Source organism: Artibeus jamaicensis, unplaced genomic scaffold (assembly GCF_021234435.1).
Source record: "Artibeus jamaicensis isolate MK-2021 breed Jamaican fruit bat unplaced genomic scaffold, CSHL_Jam_final contig_1127, whole genome shotgun sequence".
Lineage (NCBI taxonomy): Eukaryota > Metazoa > Chordata > Mammalia > Chiroptera > Phyllostomidae > Artibeus > Artibeus jamaicensis.
In genome coordinates this window covers 3,879,849-3,902,208 of record NW_026521219.1, presented here as the reverse complement: position 1 = coordinate 3,902,208, position 22,360 = coordinate 3,879,849, and the positions used below count along the sequence as shown (strand labels likewise).

Sequence of the window (22,360 nt, the reverse complement as noted above, 5' to 3'; positions counted from 1 at the left end):
AATAATTCAGCAGCTTTCAACAATCAAAAAATTTTTTTTAATTATTTTGTTCTATGAAATAAATTTGAATAAACAAAGCATTGGAAAGCACCAGGCATGTTTTGTTATATATGTACATCATTTTATATCACAAACCAGTAAACACATACAAATTTATACATGTATAAACACACTGCACATACATGTATATGCATGTGTATACAGGGTCATGATGTAAGCTCTTCCAGGAAAGCTTCTTGGTCTCTTATATTTCCCAACCTCAAAAAAAAAAATGAAGAATTCTTTTTCTACTGTGTCTTCTATCAATGCTTTAATCCCATATTTGTGTTCCCTACAATACTATAAACTTCTAACACAGTACTTGGTACACAGCTCGTACTTGGTGAATGTTTATTGAAGTAAGTAAAATCATAATTTTGTGCTTGCTCAAGAAACGTCTGCCTAACCTAGGGTGGTAATAATTATCAACGGCTTAAAATACTGCAAAAATAACAATAAAATAAGCTATCATTTAAGAACACTTCGTATGTGCCAGAGATTTCTCCTAATGCTTAACATGTATTATCTTATTTAAGCCTTATAAACCCTTTCAGATATCATTAGTCTCCTCATTTTTTAAATGAAGAAGCACAGGTAGAGACATTAAATAACTTTCCACACTAAGTGGCAGTGATGAAATTCAAATCCCAAACTGTTTTGACTCTAGAAAACAAAGATATATATTATAGGATGTTAAAGATTCGCTAAAAGGTTAGTAGAAAATTAACTTACTTCAAATAAAAGTCTATAATAACATCATTTAAAAATTCTCCTTCACTTAGACAGTGCAGGTCCTCATTAGTAACGGAGATACCTCCCTTAGCTGGAGGTGGCGGATATACTATCAATCTGTAACAAAAATGTTTTTAAAAAGCATATTATCAAATATATATGTATATATAATTACAATGTAATAAAGCAGAAAAATTTAACGGTGTTGCAAATGTAAAGGAATTCTCTCACTTTTCTACTGGGCCCATGAAGATGGTGTGACTTTCTCCAGTTTCTTCTTCATCGTCAAAAAACTGGAATTCTTGTTTGCTTTTAAGTTGTGTTTTAGATTCCATGGGCACCTGGAAAAGAAAATTAAATAACTAATTCACAAAGTCAGTTGGAAAGGTTTTCTACAAAAATAGCAAGCACGAAGCAAGAATGCTTTTTTTAAACAATTATTTTTTTCTTGTCATTCAAGTACAGTTATCCGTATTTTCCCCCCACTATTGCCTGTGCCCTGTCCACCCCCCACATCCCATATTCAATCCTTTCCCCACTCCGTGGTCTTTGTCCATGTTCCTTGACTTGACTCTTCCCTTTCTTTCCTTCATTATCTCCCTCCCCAATCCTCTCTGATCACTGTCAGTTTGTTCTTTATTTCCATGTCTCAAGTATATTTTCCTCACTTGTTTTGTTTTGTTGATTAGGTTCCACTTATAGGTGAGATCAAATGTATTTGTCTTTTATCACCTAGCTTATTTCAATTACAATATGATGGAAAAAGTATACTTTATTTTTTAAGTTAAAATAATAAACAGGAAAAATTATGGTCTACTTTTTTTTTAATCTATAACTTCTGGTTCAATAATATTCTTCCAATTTTTGTAACAATTATTTTTGGTACCATCTCTCTCTAAAATCTCTACCAGCCATAATAAACTAGACTACATTAAAAAATCCAAAGAACAGAAACAGTTTTTTTTTCTTCTAGCAGTGGAGGCCAACTTAAGTTCAGTGGCTAGGCAATCCATACTGTATGAGCGCAGAGGCTGAGGGAACCAACCTAAGTTCAATGAGCTTCAGTCCCAAGTGAAGGAAGAGCTCTTTTTCCCTCTGAAAATTATCTCCTACAGAGAATTCTGCAGAAGCAGGAGAATGACTCCCCTTCCTTCTTCTAATCATTTTCTCAACCTACTAACTATATGAATAGCTCTTCTCTGATGAGGCAAGGTTGAAAGACTTTAAGTGTTCCTAATAACTTAAGTCACCAAAATTTAGCTGCTGTGGTAGAGGACAAATTCATAGAGTATTTAAATTATATTTGTATTATTTAACATTATACTACACATTACAATAGTACTGTACCGTTTGGTTCAGGTGGCTTCAGAGTTACCTACTATATTACTTATTCTAAAATTAGCTATGAGTGCTGAGAGTCAGTATGGGAGTATTCTTCACATCCCAAGTTTTCAAACATGTATGCATATGTTACATATAAATACATCAGGGACCAAAAGTCCTTTGTTTGTACTGAAGCCAATGGCATCACTGGGAACTACCAGCAAATTTAAGAGAGAGGGTAATAAAAGACTGGAATGTAGTAGTGAATGTAAATGTAAGCTGAAAGTGAGAGAAAGAGAGATGAAAAGTAAAGACAAAATAGAGTGTGGAAGAAAATAAAAATGTTTCTGAGACCTGTGTCAAGTACTATTTGTGTCTTAAGTCACCTGTTCACTGTTATATTTTGACACAAGACTATTTATAAATTGTATATAAAAGCAAATAATTCTGAAATGGGACTAAAGAGGATCTAACTCTGAAATGAGTAGTATTACAATAAAACATATTTCCCTTTAAAGCTACATGTTATTTAAGACTGCATTTAAAAAAATTAAAAAACATAATTACATTTTTAATTTTGTTTTCTTTTTGCACACAACTTCCTTTGATGCTTTCTTCATAGGTTCTTGTACAGGCAACAAGCCTGCTATTGGCTTCTTCAAAGGGAATTTTTGCAAAAAAATTGGACACATTATTCTTTTTACCAATTGCTGCAATGATACTTTCAAATGCTGAATTTGTTTGATGATCAAGGCCATTTTGAAAAATTAAAATTATATATTGTCCTTCCAAATCTGAAAAGAAATTAATATAAATTTAGAGGAAAAAAATAAGTAAACAGGACACTATTAGAAAAGTAGTCACAACTAGTTATTCCAATAACATCACCAGAAATCCTGGTATCAATGTTCAAAACAATGTTTGGCATACAGTGGATTTACAATAAATATGAAATAAAGACCAGTGGCAGTGTTACCTATCACCTACATTATGAAGAGAAAGGAATCAGAACATATTACTCTAGCAGGAGCTGAAGAGCAAATCCATTCATGGGTATAACTAATTTACTTCATCTAATAGTATCCTAAATATAGTTCTAGTTTTAAACATGTATCAATTAACATTTTTGTCAAACACAAATAAGAAATTTCCAAGTGAACTGATAGTATCTCTAGAGAATTTGACTGTAAACACTGCTATTAAGTAATGTGACAACTCTAGCAGCTTTACTAGGAGCTATCATTTATTCATCATTAAGCTGAAGCAGCAATTATGACTGAAAAGTTATTTATTTTATAACTGGTCATGCTATGCCATAAATAATAGAGGTGAATAGAAACAAACTAGAGAATCATATAATGTATTCTAACAATTGAAGAAAATTCTACAAAGTTGTAAACCTCCTATTCAGGCTAATTTTCAGGGATTCCCAATTTATATGACTGATTTATACTTAGCACCTATCAGTGCATTAAAAATAATCACTTTATCTAACCCCTATGCTGTACACCTGAACCCAATACAAAATAGTACTGAAAGTAAACTTATAAAAAAAATTTAAATCATTTTACTTAGATAATACAAGTGTTAAAAAGTGCAGACTTTTTGAGTTCTAACCATTCTGAAAACTTGCTGAATGGGTAAACCTGTGTTTTATCATCAGACCTTCCACTGGGCTTTCCTCAGCTGTAAAATGGGAAAAGTAATATCTATCTTAGAAAGTCCCCATAAGGATTATAACATAATATAATATACATCTAAGGTATGTAGCAAAGTATACTCACATTTCCCTATTCAATGAATTATATGTATTACAATCCATTCTATATAACTTACTTGTAAACTTATTTATTCCTTTACGATCATTCCAAACTTTATCCTCCATATTCATTTGTAGTTGCATGCTCAGTTTTTGGTAAACTGCTGGTACTGTCTGAAGAAACACTACTGGTAATTTTCGGACATTACAGCATTCACATTTAGTTAGATCAGAGGTATTTAAAGTAAACCCTACAGGATCATTGTCTGGTTCTAGAGGAAAACAAACAGAATTGGAAAACAAATCCATTCTTAAAATTGGAAAATCATAAATAAAGTATAATAAAATACAAGTTCAAATTTAAACACATTTATTATGCTCTGTAAATAGTAACTTATAATGGGAAATGAAGAAAAATCTTTATAACTATCTTAAAGAAGCTTCTACATTTTTCTCAAATGAAAAGAAGTTTCCAATGAAGTATACTTGGAAAATTGAAGATAGGTTTTATGATGTTACAGAATGAAATTACACTATGGAGACATGCCTTTTGCTAAGAAAATATATGTGATAACTAATCATCTTCATGCATTATATGAATGTAATTATCTTTTATTCCTATAAAGTACTTTAGTATAAACAAAGCTTAAGTAAAAAGACATATAATAGCTTACCTTCTAGCTGTATCTTGATAAAATCTAAACACAACTAAAAAAAAATAAGACAAATTAGTGCCAATCTAGATTTATGAAGACTTGTCTACAAACACCCCTAAATGACATACTATTTTGTACTCAGACTACAGAGGGCAGAACTGAATTATCTACCATGCACTTAAATATAAAATATCTTCCTCACTCCTAAATTATCTCAGAAAGGTACAGAATTGGTAGGATTCATCTTTCTTTTTTTAAATCCTCACCTGAAGACATGTGTATTGATTTTAGCAGGGAAGAGAGGGAGTAAAAGAGGGAAAGAAACATCGATAGGTTGACTCTCACATATGCCCTGAAAGGGGACCAAACCTGCAACACAGGCACATGACCTGACCAGAAATCAAACCTGCAACCTTTATGGGACAAGGACCCTCCAACCAACTGAACCATACTGGCCAGAGATAGGCTTCATCTTTTTTATTTAAGTACTGAGAACATTCTCATACTATTGGTTTATTTCTCTTAACTTCAAAAAAAAAGTTGACAGAATATTAAATACCTGAATGCCATTACCTAGATTCACTGTTAATATCTGGCAACACATACTCATTTTATCTATATATATAGTCATTTCCTTTTTGCTGAACCAGCATAAAGGCAGAGGTTCATTACAACATCTAAGAAAATCAAAATTAACTTCATTCAACATACAGTTCAGATTATACTTAAACTGAGTTTATACTCAAATTTCCCCAACTGCTCAAAATTGTCCTTTAACAGCTACCTCAGCTTTTCTCCAGTTGATGATTCTTTCAAGGTAACATTACATCAGCCTCTTTGTCTACTCTTGTCTGGACCAGAAAGAAATCTCCCCTGTTCTTCATGACACAGCCTTCGAAAAATCTAGGCTTGGTTCTGCAAACTGTACAACATCCTGGACAGCATCATACTGGACAGGATATCAGGCAGCCCCACTACTGGTACAAGCTTAATCACTTGAAAACAGTGTGCCAAGTCTTTCCACTGTAAAGATATATTTTTCCCTTTATAACTAAATGATAATCAGTGGAGAGACACTTAAATGCTTGTGAATATCCTGTTTCTTAATAACCTGTCACCCAATGATTTTAACATGTAAGAAACATCTTGCCTCAATCAGTTATTATTGGTTATTTCATAAAAAAGATAATCTGTTGTAATGTGAAGACATATTAAGTCTGATACACCCTGAATGAATAATCATTTTGCATGTTTACATAAGTTAAAAGAATCAAAGAAGGCAAGAAATTCAAAATGCATTAAAAAATAAGCTAAACCAATACACAGAGGGATGAATAGATACATGAAAAATAAAACTGGGGCTTCTGGTCAAGATGGAGGCATAGGTGGACATGCTTCACCTCATCACACAACCGTAAGACAGAACACAACTAACTTAAAAATGAAAACACCCAGAAGTGCCAGAAAAATACCCAGAACTGTATGGAACTCTGACAACCAAGGATTTAAAGAAGCTATATCCAACCAGACAGGTTGGAGGGGTAGAGATGTGGAATTAGGGAAGAGAAGAAGTGGCGTGGTGGCTGCAAGAGCAGAGGCAGCGAAGCAAGGTGGTGGCCGGCTGAACAGATGGGCCCACATTCACATGAGGTGGATAAAAGTCATGGAGACACCTTGTGAGCCACCTCAGGCCAGACCATGCAGCCCAGCATTTCAGCATCAGGAAAAAATAAGGCCTTATAACTTCTGGCTATAAACCCAGTGGAGGTTGGGGCAGCAGATAAAACTGACAGTTTCTTAAGAGAGCCAGAACGTATGCAAACCCACAGACACTGAGAATCACAACCAGGATAACAGCTGGAGGGGTGCCAGTCTCATACAGGAAGTGAGTGAAGTAACTGGAAATGCCAGGCAAGTAACTTGCAAATGCCAGGCAAGCACCCAGAACTCAGTCAACAGCAGCACTGGCTCCTTTCGATTCCCCTCCCCCACCCCCCCCACACACAGAGACATAAAGAAGTCTGCCCCACCCCAGCCAACAGCTAAGGCTCTGCCCCATACAACTTAACAGGTGCTCTAAGACAGGAAATGAGGCTCTACCTAGTACACAGACACAGGGAGGCTACCAAAATCAGCAAAGATATATGGGCCCGAATGAAGGAATAGAACAGAACCCCAGAAAAAGAACTAAACAGTTCAGAGAATGCTAACCTACCAGACAGAGTTCAAAATACAGGTGATCAGAATGCTCAAAGATCTCACTGAATACAGCAAATGCATAAGAGAAGAAATGAAAGCTAAGAGAAATAAAGAAAAGTCCACAGGAAACCAATAGAGAAGGGAAGGAAGCTGGAATTCAAATCAACAATTTAGAACCAAAGAAAGAAATAAACATTCAACCACAACAAAATGAAGCAACAAGAATTTAAAAAAACAAAGAGAGTTTAAGAAAACTGGGACATCTCCAAAAGTGCCATCACAGGGGTAGCAGAAGGAGAAGAAGAAGAGCAAGAAATTGAAAACTTATTTGAAAAAATAATCAAAGAAAACTTTCCTAATTTGGTGAAGGAAACAGACATACAAGTCCAGGAAGCACAGACAGTCCCAAACAAGTAGGATCCAAAAGGCCCACACCAAGACACATCATAATTAAAATGTCAGAGGTTAGGAATAAGAATAGAATCTTAAAAGCAGCAAGAAAAGGGCAAAGAGTTACCTGCAAAGGAGCTCCCCATGAGACTATCAACTGATTTCTCAAAAAAAAAAAAAACTTTGCAGGAAAGAAGGGACTGGCAAGAAGTATACAAAATTATGAAAAGCGAGGACCTACAACCAAGATTACTCTAACCAGCAAAGCTATCATGTAGAATGGAAGGGCAGATAAAGTGCTTCCCAAGCAGGGTAAAGCTAAAGGAGTTCATCATCATGAAGCCCTTATTATACAAAATGTTTAAGAGTCTTATTTAAGAAATAGAAGAAAATCAAAACTATGGACATTAAAATGACAACAAACTCACAACTATCAACAACCAAGTCTTATAAAACAAAAAATAAACTAAGAAAACAACTAGAAGAGGAACAGAATCATAGATCTGGAGATCATCTAGAGGGTTGTCTATCATCTGGGAGGGGGATGGGGTAGAATGGGGGAAAAGGTATAATTATTTAGAAGCATAATTGGGGAGGTACAAAATAGACAAAGGGATTGTAAGAACAGTACAAGCAATGGGGAAGACACAGAACTTACATGCACAATTCATGGACCTGAACTAAGGAGGTGGGGGGGGGGTCACTGGAGGCAAGGGGAATACCAAGCAGAGGGGCAGCAAAGGAGCAAAAATTGGGACAACTGTAACAGCATAATCAATAAATATACTTTAAAAATAGCAAATTTAGTAAAATGCCAATGACAGAATCTAGTTGGGAGTTTTATGAATGTTTACTGTAAAATTCTTCCAACTCTTCTGTTTGAAAATGTTCACAATACAAAAAAGGAAGGAAGAAAACACAAAATAAATTTTTAATTACAACAACTGCAAATTCTAGAATTTCACCAAATACATATTCTACATATCATGTTTAAAAGTAATACATTAATTGGTTTCACTGGAAAGCAACATGTTAATTGGAGATACAGAAACTAAAGTTGTAGATGACTCAAAAGTATGTTAGATGACTCAAAAAATAGAAATGAAATATAAACACTAAAGTGGGAGAATGTGAATACAATTGTTGCATGAGACATTTTCCATTTAAAAGTATATGTAACTAAATTATATAAGTATTAATTATCACATGTAACTCAAATTTCTGGTTAAATAAAAATATTTACTTTTAAATAAAACGGGTACTTCTAGTTGGTGCCAACTGTAACACTGAGTGAATTTAAAATAATTTACCTAATAATAAATGGCTATAAAATCTGATAAAACATTTAAAACAAAAAAATATTTAAAATCTGTTTCTCACATTAATAATGATATGGCAGATAAATTGTTTCACTGAAAAACAAAGCAAATTATGTTCAAAAAAATGTCAAATCACCTTTAATATACACTATCTGAAGAAATTACAGATCCACTATAGCTCATCAAAAATGTTCTCTGGGGACTTCCGCCAAGATGGAGGTATAGGTGGATGTGCCGTGCCTTCTCACACAACCAAGTTTAGGGACAACTAAATATTAGCATCAGAAAACACAAACAGAACACGGAAAATTGAACTTTTCGGAAGTCCATTAACAACAAATTCTTCAGCCCGACCGGTAAGGGGCGAAACTGGCGTCTCGTGAGGGGTTGCACAGGAGGACTGAGTCGACCCGGGCGCGGAATTCAGATGCGCGAATCCAGACACACGGGTTCCAAACACAGGATTGGACCTAGTGAGCGACCGAGCAACCCACCGGGTGAGCGACTGCAGAGGAGACAGTGGGAAGGCGGTGCTGCGTGTTGACTGGGGTCGCCTATTTGCGGGCGAGCAGACAGGCGAGGGAGTGGGCAGTTGGACCGGGGCCCAGCTTCCCCACGGCAAGCGGCGGTAGAGGGCGCCGCCATTTCCCCGCTCTGACCACGCCCCCACATACAGCGTCACAACCCAGCGACCTGGGAGTCCAGGGCGCCACTTCTCACATTTAAAGGGCCAGAACAGACCAAAAATGTCGCAGGAAGACCTCAAAGCCCCACAGATAAATCTAAGCGACGAAGAAATAGCAAAACTCTCAGACGCACAGTTTACAACACTGGTCATCAGGATCCTCACAGATCTGGTTGATTATAGTCACAAATTAGAGAAACAAATGAAGGCTAAACTAATGGAAATGAATGGAATTCCACAGGAAACCCATAGCGTTGAAAAGGAAACTGGGACTCAAATCAATGGAGTGGACCAGAAGAAAGCAAATAATGGCCAAACAGAAAAGAGTCAAGGAGCAAGAATTCAAAGAAATGAGGAGAGACTTAGGAACCTCCAGGACATCTTTAAACGCTCCAATATCCGAATTATAGGGGTACCAAGAAGGGGGAAAGACACAACCACCAGTGGAAAACTTATTTGAACAAATAATAAAAGAAAATTTCCCCAATCTGGCAAAGGAAATAGACTTCCAGGAAATCCAGGAAGCTCAGAGAGTCCCAAAGAAGTTGGGCCCAAGAAGAAACACACCAAGGCACATCATCATTATATTAGCCAAGATTAAAATGAAGGAGAGAATCCTAGAAGCAGCAAGAGCTAAGGGGACAATCACCTACAAAGGCGTCCCCATCAGACTGTCAGCAGATTTCTCAAAAGAAACCTTACAGGCAAGAAGGGGCTGGAAAGAAATATTCCAAGTCATGAAATCTAAAGACCTACAACCAAGATTGCTCTATCCAGGAAAACTTTCATTTAGAATGGAAGGACAGATAAGGTGCTTCTCAGATAAGATCAAATTCAAGGAGTTCATCATCACCAAGCCCTTATTATATGAAATGTTAAAGGGACTTATCTAAGAAAAAGAAGTTAAAGAAACATGAACAGTGAAAGAACAACAAGCTCACAGTTATTAACAACCACACCCAAAACGAAAGCAAACTAAAAGAACAGCTAGATCAGGAGTGGAAACATAGAAATGAAGATCTCAAGGAGGGTTAGCAACAGGGGAGTGGGAGGAGGAGATGGGGGGAGAAGGTACAGAAAATAAGTAGCATAGACAGTAGATAGAAAATAGATGGGGGGGCAAGAATAGCATGGGAAATATAGAACCTAAAGGACTTGAGACACATGGACATAAACTAAAGGGGGGTAATGGTGGGGATGGGGGGGGCAGGGTGGAGGGGAATGAAGGGGGGAATAGAACAACTGTTAACAGCATAATCAATTTAAAAAAATAAATTAAAAAAAATGTACTTGAGACTTCCGCCAAGATGGAGGTTTAAGGTGGATGTGCCTGCCTCCTCACACAACCAAGTTTAGGGACAACTAAATATTAGCATCAGAAAACACAACCAGAACACGGAAAACTGAACTTTTCGGAAGTCCGCTAACAACAAATTCTTCGGCCCGACCGGTAAGGGGCGAAACCGGCGTCGGGTGAGGAGTTACAAAGGAGTCGACCCGGCGCGGAATCCAGATGCGCGAATCCAGTCGCACGGGTTCCAAACCCAGGATTGGACCTAGTGAGCAACCGAGCGGCCCACCGGGTGAGCGACTACGGAGGAGTCAGTGGGGAGGCAGTGGCAGCCAGTTGACTGAGGCTGCATGGTTGCACGCGGGTGAGGGAGTGAGCGCTTGGACCGGCGGCGGCGCCATTGCCAGTTCCCCGCTCTGACCACGCCCCCACATACAGCGTCACAACCCAGCGACCTGGGAGTCCAAGGCGCCACTTCTCACATTTAAAGGGCCAGAACAGACCAAAAATGTCGCAGGAAGACCTCAAAGCCCCACAGATAAATCTAAGTGACGAAGAAATAGCAAATCTCTCAGACGCACAGTTTAAAACACTGGTCATCAGCTTCCTCACAGATCTGGTGGACTATAGCCACAAATTAGAGAAACATATGAAGGCTAAATTAAGGGAAATGAATGGAATTCCACAGGAAAACCATAGAGATGAAAAAAAAACTGGGACTCAAATCAATGGAGTGGACCAGAAGGAAGAAGAAAAAAATCATCAAACAGAAAGGAATGAAGAAATAAGAATTCAGAAAAATGAGAAGCTTAGGAACCTCCAGGACATCTATAAATGCTCCAATATCCGAATTATAGGGGTACCAGAAGGGGGAAAGACACAACCACCAGTGGAAAAACTATTTGAACAAATAATAAAAGAAAATTTCCCCAATCTGGCAAAGGAAATAGACTTCCAAGAAATCCAAGAAGCTCAGAGAGTACCAAAAAAGTTGGACTCAAGAAGAAACACACCAAGGCATATCATAATTACATTAGCCAAAATTAAAATGAAGGAAAGAATCCTGGAAGCAGCAAGAGGTAAGGGGACAATCACCTACAAAGGAGTCCCCATCAGGCTGTCAGCAGATTTCTCAAAAGAGACCTTACAGGCAAGAAGGGGCTGGAAAGAAATATTCCAAGTCATGAAATCTAAAGACCTACAACCAAGATTGCTCTACCCAGCAAAACTTTCATTTAGAATGGAAGGACAGATAAGGTGCTTCTCAGATAAGACCAAATTCAAGGAGTTCATCATCACCAAGCCCTTATTATATGAAATGTTAAAGGGACTTATCTAAGAAAAAGAAGTTAAAGAAACATGAACAGTGAAAGGACAACAAACTCACAGTTATTAACAACCACACCTAAAACGAAAGCAAACTAAAAGGACAGCTAGATCAGGAGTGGAAACATAGAAATGAAGATCTCAAGGAGGGTTAGCAACAGGGGAGTGGGAGGAGGAGATGGGGGGAGAAGGTACAGAAAATAAGTAGCATAGACAGTAGATAGAAAATAGATGGGGGGGGCAAGAATAGTATGGGAAATATAGAACCTAAAGGACTTGAGACACATGGACATAAACTAAAGGGGGGTAATGGTGGGGTTGGGGGGGCAGGGTGGAGGGGAATGAAGGGGGGAATAGAACAACTGTAACAGCATAATTAATTCAAAAAAATGTACTTGAAAAGTAACTAAATAAAATTTAATATTAAAAAATAAAAAATAAAAATAAAAAAAATAATAATAAAAAAAAATGTTCTCTGGGAAAATGCCACGGTACAAGGAAGGTTAATAACAGATGGCAAACTTCCACATATATACACAACTATTGTTTTGCTAAAACAGTTCATTTAGTATTTCAATTTAAAAAAGAAACCTGCATTAACACATTTTATATTACACACACTCCCTTTGATTTCTTTTGTTTTGTTAAACTTTATTTATTTATTGAAAAGGGGGGAAGAAGGGAGAGAGGGAAAGAAACATGGACAAGGGAGAGAAACATGGACGTGAGAAATATCAATCCTTGTTCTGTTGCCTCTTGTAGCCCCAACCAGGACCAAACCCACAAACCCACGAACCCACAGTCAACCTTCGATTTGTGGGATGATGCCCAACCAACTGTGCCACACTAGTCAAGGCCTGCCTTTTATTTCTTATAGTAAATTCACAGTTAGTTTTTCTTCACCAGATCATTTATGTACTAATCTGTAACTTTCATGTAAAAAAATTCATTCAAATTTTCATGTAGATCTTCCTAAATAGACTTGAGACTATGCAACTTTCAACTAAATGTCTAAATTATCACAGTTAATTATCATACCAAGGAGTTCTGAATAATGATGGTCTAAATAATATGGGGAAAGAACCATAAAACTTACATGGTTTCCCTGGAAATTTCAGAAGTATAGAGACACAGAAAAATAATTCATTACCTGACAGTACCTGTAAAGATAATCTGTAGCATGGAAGCTTAAAACAAAACACAGCTTCATAAATCCCTGAAAACCTTGATATGTAACAATGTTATTGAGCAATAATGAATAATCTACATATAGTTTGCTTTAACTCACTGGAGTACTTAACATTCTTCTTTTGAAATTGTGAGAAACTATAGTTTTTTGATGAAAAAGAAAAAAATGCTTGTTTCCCATATAGTGTTTCTCTCATAAGAAATCAGGTCCACATTTCATTTTACACTATAAACTAACCTACAAAGTTTTTGGCCCTTTTTGATTGTATTTATCCTAGAATCATGAATCCTAGAAACTAAACAGCTGTTATTTACCATAATTTAAATAACACAGCTACCATTTAACTTCCCTGATATAATACAAACTTTTCTTATTGATACTGCTTTATGTATGAAGAAAAATACAAGAAGACAGAATTTGAAAGGTTAGAAAAGGATAGTCAGGCACACCAAATTAAGGAATTACAAGTTTTACAAAATAAGTGTAGCCCTAACCAAAGATTAATTTCCCAACAATGCATAGAACACATTAGAAAGAAGACAGATGATGACTAGAAGGCTAATTAAGAAGATTACATTAAATTTCAAAGAGTAAATTCACATTTGAATTGGACTGCTAGCAGTAAAATGATTAAGAAAACAAGTATGACAGATAGTGGTCAGAGAACTATACAGTCATTTGGGTTTTTTGGACAGTGAACTAATCTAGTGCCTCTCTGGGTGGCCACTGTAGTCCAGTAATCTATTTCTAGGAGTCTCAACGCTGCTATAAGACATTTTCTGTGGACTCTAAACTTTTGGATTCTTTTTTCTGTCCTTATGTTCTTTAAAATACCCTTTTCATGCATTGAGCAGGCATAAGAACAAAAGATTAACATATCTTTTAATAAAAGATTACATTTTGGAGTTTTCTGACTCAATGAAAATACTAAGTATCTTCCTACAATTAATATGTCACTACGGTGAACACTGAATTATGATAATTCTTTTTACTCGTTGATTTTTAAGGTGAGGAGCTATTTATAATTGGTTATATATACAAATAAATATAAAATCTTTAAAAATTTTTAATATTCTATTAAATTTAATACTTAACTTACAGATTTTAAAGTACTACATATCAGCCTTAGTCAGAGAATTTTTAATCTTATACTTAGTAAAATGAGTACTTAAGTATATACTTACAATTACAGGCTCTACTAATAGCCGAAAGAGTGTTCCTACTCGTATACTTCGACAGCTTAAAATGACACTGTCAAAGGAACTTTGGCAGCCTAAAGATACAGGATCAACTAAAGTTTCTTGAGAAATCACTCTGCGACGCTTTAGAGGTGTGCTGACAATAGAATTACCATACTGAAAAAGAAAAAATAATTTTCACTTAATAAGTTACTAAAACGAGGCTACAAACTAAGTACTATACATATGCAAAGAATACCCAATATGAGAAATGTAATGATCAAAATATAAGATTTACATTACCCCAGCAGTGTGAGATGAAGTAGAAACATGTTGATTTTATATATTAAACACGTCTATTTTATATAGTTATATTTTAGCTCGTTATTACTTAAAATTCAGAATACAGAACAGCAGTGAGAAATGGTACTCTGGGAATCAGACTGGTTGGCTTTGAATCACAGCTATACTGTCTTTTAATCATCTGATTTTGTAAACTTAATAGTAATTCCATAAGTTTTGGTTTTGTAAACTAAAATATGAAGAGTAAGAGTATCTACTCAAATGAGCTAATGCCTATAAGCATCTTAGCACAGTGCTTCATGCACAGTAAAATACTGGATAAAAGTTAGCTAGTAATAGGTTAGCTTGTTATAATATTTGGATTAAATGAACAACTCTTTAGAGAAAATGGGTAATTTAGAGAAGTGGTTATTTACATTACAAAAGGATTCCTCTTTAAATATTAAAGCTTTTAAACTCCTTGATTTAATATTTCAGTCAAATCCAAATGTAAATGAATCATAATACAAAATATTTTATATAAGTATAGTTTAAATTAAAAGTAATTAAAGTTATATTAAAACTCCATTATTATCATCATCAAGAGAATAAAATATCACCTTGATAAAAAAAAAAGAAAGAAAGATATGCAGTGCACAGAGACAGGACTATTCTCGTTACACCTACAGAGACATTTCTATGATCTGTTTCACAGGAAAAAAATACTAAAACAAAAACACATTTATACCTGGTAAAGTGCTCTTTCAGGCTTATTAATAGGCTGATCATAAATTATTTTCTTAGATATTAACAGAAACCTATCAGAGAGGTTAAGAACATTTTTTAGCTTTAGAATTCTTTCTTCAAATGAGATGTTATTTAGCTCAATAATAAAATAGATCATTTAAGAGCTTCTCCAGCTGAATCCACAGTAGAGACAGACTAGAGATGGGGTCATCCATAACCTCCCAAGGAGCATCTGAAAAACCTCTCAGGAACCCTAACTGTTTAGGTTGAAAATTGTTCACCCACAATAACTACCATATAGGAAATCCATCATTTATTAACTGAACTCTCCTATGCTGACATCTGAGTTCTTTCTGACCTTTTCCCCTAACATTATTCACCAAGAAGCATTTTTGCTGATAAATCCTGGTATGTATAATTACTGCCAAATTGCCCTCCAGCATAGTTATTTTACCAATTTACACACCCAACATTCCATTTCTCCAAACCCTAACCAAGATTTACACACCTAACCATTCCATTTCTCCAAACCCAAACCCCCTTGAAGTACTACTGTACTTCGAAAGTTTCCATCATTTCATTTTCAATACTACCTTTTTTCTTATTACTTATTTTTCTAAAGCTGGCTTCTATTTCTTGATTTTTAACAAATTAAAAATATATAAAGGACCAACTCACATTCTGTCACATATTTCATTCTTTTATTTGCATTCACCTATCAAATTATGTTTATGATGTTTGATATACTGTTCTGTACTTTTCTTTTGATCTAATATATTCATCTCTTCATTTTACTACTGCTTGTGCTGAGATGTTTGGAAAGACATCCTTCAAGATTACATTAAAAATATTAATCCATTTTCTTTTATCCTTCTTATTGCTTTCATTTTAATTTTTTATGGTCCCCTTCTTAACAACTAAGTATGTAAATTTCCTATTTTTATCTATATTCCTGTAATCCCAGACATGTATATATAAACCATATATAATTATTACAGGTTTCTTACTTTTAAAAAACATTTTACAAAAATAAGAAAATATACACATATTTCTGCATCTTGGTATTCACACTCAATAGTACCATGTAGAAATCCCAAGTCACTGCTATAGCTCTAATTTTTATTGTCAGTGGCTGCATAACAGGCCAGGACAGTCCTTGGCTATATCATAATTTCTTTATTGATTTCCATATTAATGGACATTGATTTAATATGCAGTTGTATGCCAACAACCATGTTTATACATAGTCTTATGTACTATGGAGGGAGGATTCCTTTGAAATTGACTCCAGGGAATTAATTAGCTGGTCATTCAGTATACATTAAAAATTTTTCAATAGGTGTGTTTACACTGCTTTCCCCAAAGATCATGACAGCTTTCTTTTCCATCAGCAAATTACAAAAGTGCTCTTTTCCTCAGATTCTTGCCAGCAATATATATTAATTGGTTTTGTATTAATTTTGAAAGTCTGTTTAAAATATGCTTATATTTCATTGTCCTTAATTTGTACTGCCTTACTAATTTGCACTTTTCATGTGGTAGTTTATTATCCGTCTTTGACTATTTTTTTTCATTTTCTTTTTTCCTTCAACTTTGAAGAGTTCTTAATCCATTACATATGTTAACACAGTGTATGTCATCTGCATTACAAATGTTCCTTTCTAGCACTATAGTTTGTCTATTGACATAATTTTTATCTTTTCTACCTGAACATTTTGAAAATTTGATGTAGTAAAATATAATACAGTAGAATACATTTAAACACACCCAAGTTAAAAGGACTTCTCCCTGTCCCCAAATTATACAAGTATACTTGTTTACACCTGCATTTTGATATAAGGTTCATGCTGACTCTTCCTGCTGAACATTTTACACTTTAAACTTCAATTTAATTGAATGTTCTTCCAAATAATCTTCCAAGTGGTATTTTAAGCCTTACTTAATGAATAATTTATCTTTTTCTATTAACATTGTCAAATTACCCTCTAAACTAATAGTTGCATCCCAAAGGGGAGACATTATCTGAATAAATGCCAATGAATATAAAAGTACCTGATCTTTCATTCTTGCTTTTCTTGGCAACGGAACTGTATTTAACTCTGAATTTGCTGGACTGCTTCTTAGTTCATGCTCTACTCTACAGGTATTTTCATTTAGTGCTGCTTCCACTTTTCCAGTGGATGGTGCTGGGGAAGAACATGCTGAATCGGCAGGTTGAGGAGACACACTCTCTCTTCTGTTAGTCCTGTCATCATCATCATCATCATCATCACTGGACAAGATGACTATAAAAAATAATACTTCATGTAGTTCATTTCTGGCATTATATATATTTATATTAAAAATGCAAACATATTATCAAAGTAGAGAATATAACAAATTTGGTATGGATCTCTTTCAGATCTGAGATTAATAAAAACAAATGAAGATACAAACCACTCTATCTGATGAAAAGTTAAATTCTGAAAACAATTGGAAATAAAACATATAATCTGGCATCTATTTTTTATAACATACAGATACAAAATTGACTCTACAGTCCATCATTACCACACACAAAGAAGCATACACAAGTTAAATGTTTAATCAGAAGGTCTATCTCAAAGTTTCAAACAAGCAAAAGTATGACCATAATCTGCATACAAATTGTTCAAAAAATAGCATGCATTTTAAGTGTATGTAAAACTTCACATGACCACGTAGTTTTAGTGATATAAAATTATGTGGTCATGTGACCACACTAGGAAACATTCCACATTTTTAGGAATCACTAAAATCATAACTGGTCCTTAGGAGAACTTGGACTAGCATCTAATGCTCAATCTTACTGAAAAATTAGCATGGACAAGAAAAGGCATTGTGAAGGTAACTTACAATTATCCTTTGTACTTACTAAATCTTATCAAAACCATCTGTATATCATGATTCCCCAAAGCAACCCACACTGCACTTAAGTCAAATCCTAACTCTTTACTCCTCATTTAGTTTATAAATGTACATAATCTGGCCCTTGCCTACTTCTCCAACTTTCTTCTACTACTACATTTTTCCTCCTTTATACTCCAAACAAACTAGTCATTTATTCTGTTACTCAAATACCGCAAGCGTGTTCCTGTCTGGATTGCAATTTCTGTAACTCCTTCTACCTTTGTCATCAAGTATTAGCTCAAATATCCCTTTTTGATTGACTACCTAATTTAAAGTAAGAACATGGGCACTTGATTATTCACATCAAGTGATTCAAAACTTGTTTTTACTGTGCATGTTAACTTGCTCGTTTCTCTCTCCCTACTACACATTAACTAGGCCTTGTCCACTGCTATACAAGTCTAAACCAGTACCTGCCTGGCACAAGAAAAAAAAAAACACAAAAATGATCTGTTGAAAAATGCATAAATTTCTAGGAGCAATTTTCTTTTTTAGTAATCTACACATAAATGCTTAGTTAATATTTTTGGAGTAGTATATGTGTCCCTAATTGGTATCATCCCCAGCATCTTTTTCACTGTCTTTTTTATTTTGCTGTACAGTCTCAGAAGCAAAGCTTAAGGACTTAAAATGGATCTTTTTCAGAACTGGTATTATATTGACAGAATACATTAACAGGCCAGATTAGATGGTCTAACCAGATTTACAAACATTTGTTAAATTAGGGTTTTGTTTGCCACATTCTCACTATTTGCCTCATCTGTTCCTCTCTGTAAAACTGAGGAGAATGACGGTACCTACTTCAAAGGACTGTCGCAAGAACATAAGAGTATGTAAAAGGCTTAATTAGCACAGTGCCTAGTGTTCTGTCTACAATTATTTTTATGATGCTTCAGGGACACTGAAACTTCTGTGTCTACTACACTGAAAACTTATTTTAAAGCCCCAATGCTGCAACAGGTAGACCTGTACTACCAATTCTTGTTAACTTATTAATTTTAAATGATTGAGAGTTGTGCTCAATGTCACTGTATTTGCAAAGCAAAGAGAGAGTGTACAAACGTGGTGGTATAAAGTTAAAAAGTTGTTCATAGCTGCTTTAATTCTAGATAAAATATAAAATATACTCTAATATATATTTAAAATTCTTCATCAGAGTCTGTTACAAACTGAACTGTGTCCCCTCAAAATTCTATGTTGAAGCCCTAAATCCCCAATGTGACTATATTTGGGAATGGAGCCTATCAGGAGGTAATAAAAAAGTTAAATGAAATCAAAAGGTGAAGCCTGAATCTGATAGGACTGGTGACCTTATAAAAAGAGGAGATACCAGAGGTCTCTCTCCACACATGCGCAGAAGAAAAGAAGAAAGGCCATGTGAGGACAAAGAAGAAAGGCAGCCCTCTTACAAGCCAGGAAGAGAGGTCTCAACAGACACATCAACCCGGGACACCCTGATCTTTCACTTCCAGTCTCCAGAACTGTGAGAAAATAAACTTAGGTTGTTTGAGCCACTCAGTCTGTGGTACTGTTATGGCAACCCAAGTACACTAATACAGGGTCTTTGTACTTATTATGCCAAGCTTGTTCCATAAATATCAGCATATCACCCTCTTTCCTTTTTGGACTCTGTTCCAAAGTTGCTTTATCAAAGGTGCCTATTCTACCACCTATCTAAAATAGCACCCTTTCTGACACCTTATAATTATCAATCTCTATTTCCTGGACCTGCTTCATTTTTCTACACAGACTTTATGATTACCTGAGACACTGCATATTTTATTATTTGACCACCCACAACACAAGCTTCATAATCAACTATTAGAAATACAAATTTAAGAATGATTAAGAATATAAAGAAAACAGACTCTGGAACCAGAAAAAAATGTTTAAGTAAGCTTTTATTTCTTTTCTTATTTATTGATTTTAGAGAAAGAGAGAGAGAAGGGGGTTAGAGAGAGACAGGCAGATATCCAAAAAGACATTAATTTGTTGTCCCACTTATTTACGCATTCACTGGATTACTCTAGTATGTGCCCTAAACAGGGATCGAACCCACAACCTTGGCATATCAGGATGATGCTCTGCCCAACTAAACTACCCAGCCAGTGCTGAAACAATGCTTTTAAAATCTACACTCCAGTAGTCCACATGTGTGTATTATTTATTCAATCTCCTTAAGCCAAGACTGCCTTAGTTATAAAATGGAATATATTAGTACGTACCTCGCATGATTCTAAAATTTAAATGGATTAGTGTGCAAAACTTTATCAGAAAGCAGGGAATATAAGCACACAATAAACCATAGCTTTTATTTTTTTTAAGATTTTATATATTTATTTGTGGAGAGAGGAGAAGGGAGGGAGAAGAGAAACACTGACGTGTGAGAGAAACACCAACTGACTGCCTCTCACCCCCCAACCACAGGCCCGGCCTGCAGCTCAGGCGTGTGCCCTAAGTGGGGGGTCGAAGCAGCCTCGGTTCGGGTTTTAGGATGACAGCCATCTACTGAGTCACATCAGTCAGGGCTGATAACTTTTATTATTAATATGATATATCCTTAAAATAGAACGTATTTTTCTTATACTTACATGGGAAGTATTTAAGGTTTTAATTTTTTTGAGTACAAGGGAATAAATTTATGTTCTATGGTTTTAATTCATGGTTGATATAGTTAAGCTATGAAAAGTAAACTGCTTAATACACCTAAGGACCACATGAAGTTATTGCCTTGTATGATCAGCACACATGGTTGATGTGGACATGGTATTTACTTGATTTGTTACTTATCAACTTAGCCTTACTAACTTCCAGTTCCTAGCATATTGGTAACTTCCTCAGAATGTTACATTTCCTATATGAAGAGTGGCTCTGAAATAGTAACTGCCTAGTAAGTGAGGGTTTTTTCCCCTACCTTACCATTAATAAAAAGCTCACACTTAGAAAAGATCCAAATGATATTAATATTTAATATTGCAGTGGTATAAAATATATCATAAAATACTCATCAAATAGCAACATTATTATATTATAATAGAGGTATAAGCTGCACAGCCATTACAAAACATCTCTTTTAAACTGTGTTTTAAGAACTAGCTAATGTACTAGTATGGGCTCAGTTTTTTATATGAAACTGAATTAAAATAGAACTCGACAGTTCTGAGGTTTTAAAAAAAAAGCTTAATTTTATCCCCTTTATTTACCAGTTTTCAGAGTAACGACTAGGTACCTTAAGCAATGTCCAAAAGTAACCAATGGACTTTTTCTTTTGGGCAAAATTAGGGGATATCATTATAAACTGATTGATTATACCATGTTTGACATATTTCAAAAAATAGTAGTTATGACTCGGTTTGTGACCCAAGTATTCCCATCATTGGTCAATGGGTGCTCTCTCATTTTAACTCCTATGTCTTTCTGGCAGCTTCCATGCTTCCTAATATGACTAGATGGTCTAGGTTTATTCATACCAGACCTTGAGTTAGCAACTTCCTTGAAGAGCTCTGGTATTTTTAGTGGAACATGATATTCAAAAATATGAAGAGGGGAACGAGGGTTGTTTCTATATAAGTAAGGGCTGCTTACTCTTTCTAGGCATTTTCTGTGGGAAGAGCTAAGAAATATATTTTCCATCTAAGAGAAAATATACAATAAGTTCATATTAGCTCTGATTTAAATGTAAAGTTACAAGATATTGATCTCTTTCATTTTACTTTTGTATCCTCTTTTTATAACACTGAAAATCTTGGTTTCTGGAGACAATAATGTAATCATTTATTTATTTTATCAATGTATTTAAAAATCCCAAAACCAATAATGTTAGTAACCATATCACTGAATATACTTAGGATTCCTTTGCAGTTCCATTTGACCTTAAAATATCTCACATGAGGATGCACAGCCACAATCTCATTTTAATTTACATCCATTTGAAATAATTCTTCTGTGTGTTCAAGACACCAACTAGATATATAATGATGTTCACTTATTTCATTTCAATTTTGATTTTGTTTTTAAAAAGTTGCAATTTAGCTCTGGCCAGGTAATTCAGTTGGTTAGAGCAGCATCATGATATGCCAAGGTTGCAGGTTAAATCTCTGGTCAGGGCATATACAATGAATGCTTAAATAAGTAGAACAAACTGATGTTTCCCTTTTTAAAGTAAATCAGTAATTTTTTAAAAAAACTAAAAATAGCCCTGGCTGGTGTAGCTCAGTGGATTGAGCGCGGGCCTGCGAACCACACGATCGCGGTTCGATTCCCAGTCAGGGCACATGCCTGGGTTGCAGGCTGGTTCCCTGCAGGCCAGTTCCCAGC

The 22,360-nt window shown here is 35.2% G+C and overlaps 1 protein-coding gene across 10 annotated transcripts in view; it reads right to left on the bottom strand.

Moving 5' to 3' along the window:
- SENP6 (SUMO specific peptidase 6) overlaps window positions 1-22,360 on the bottom strand; it is a 116,910-nt gene that overhangs the window by 28,030 nt on the left and 66,520 nt on the right. For 9 of the 10 annotated variants that reach the window (XR_008391370.1, XR_008391371.1, XM_053664115.1 and 6 more), the window contains 7 exons: window positions 17,168-17,400; window positions 14,093-14,263; window positions 4,528-4,561; window positions 3,931-4,125; window positions 2,662-2,888; window positions 1,003-1,112; window positions 772-888 (listed from right to left, as the gene is read on the bottom strand). Coding sequence is in view for 8 of the 10 variants with exons in the window: in XM_053664115.1 (XP_053520090.1) it covers window positions 772-888; window positions 1,003-1,112; window positions 2,662-2,888; window positions 3,931-4,125; window positions 4,528-4,561; window positions 14,093-14,263; window positions 17,168-17,400 (1,087 nt within the window). In the remaining 2 variants the exon portion in view is untranslated. The remainder of the gene's footprint in view (window positions 1-771; window positions 889-1,002; window positions 1,113-2,661; window positions 2,889-3,930; window positions 4,126-4,527; window positions 4,562-14,092; window positions 14,264-17,167; window positions 17,401-22,360) is intronic. The other variant, XM_037132996.2, reaches the window with a different exon arrangement.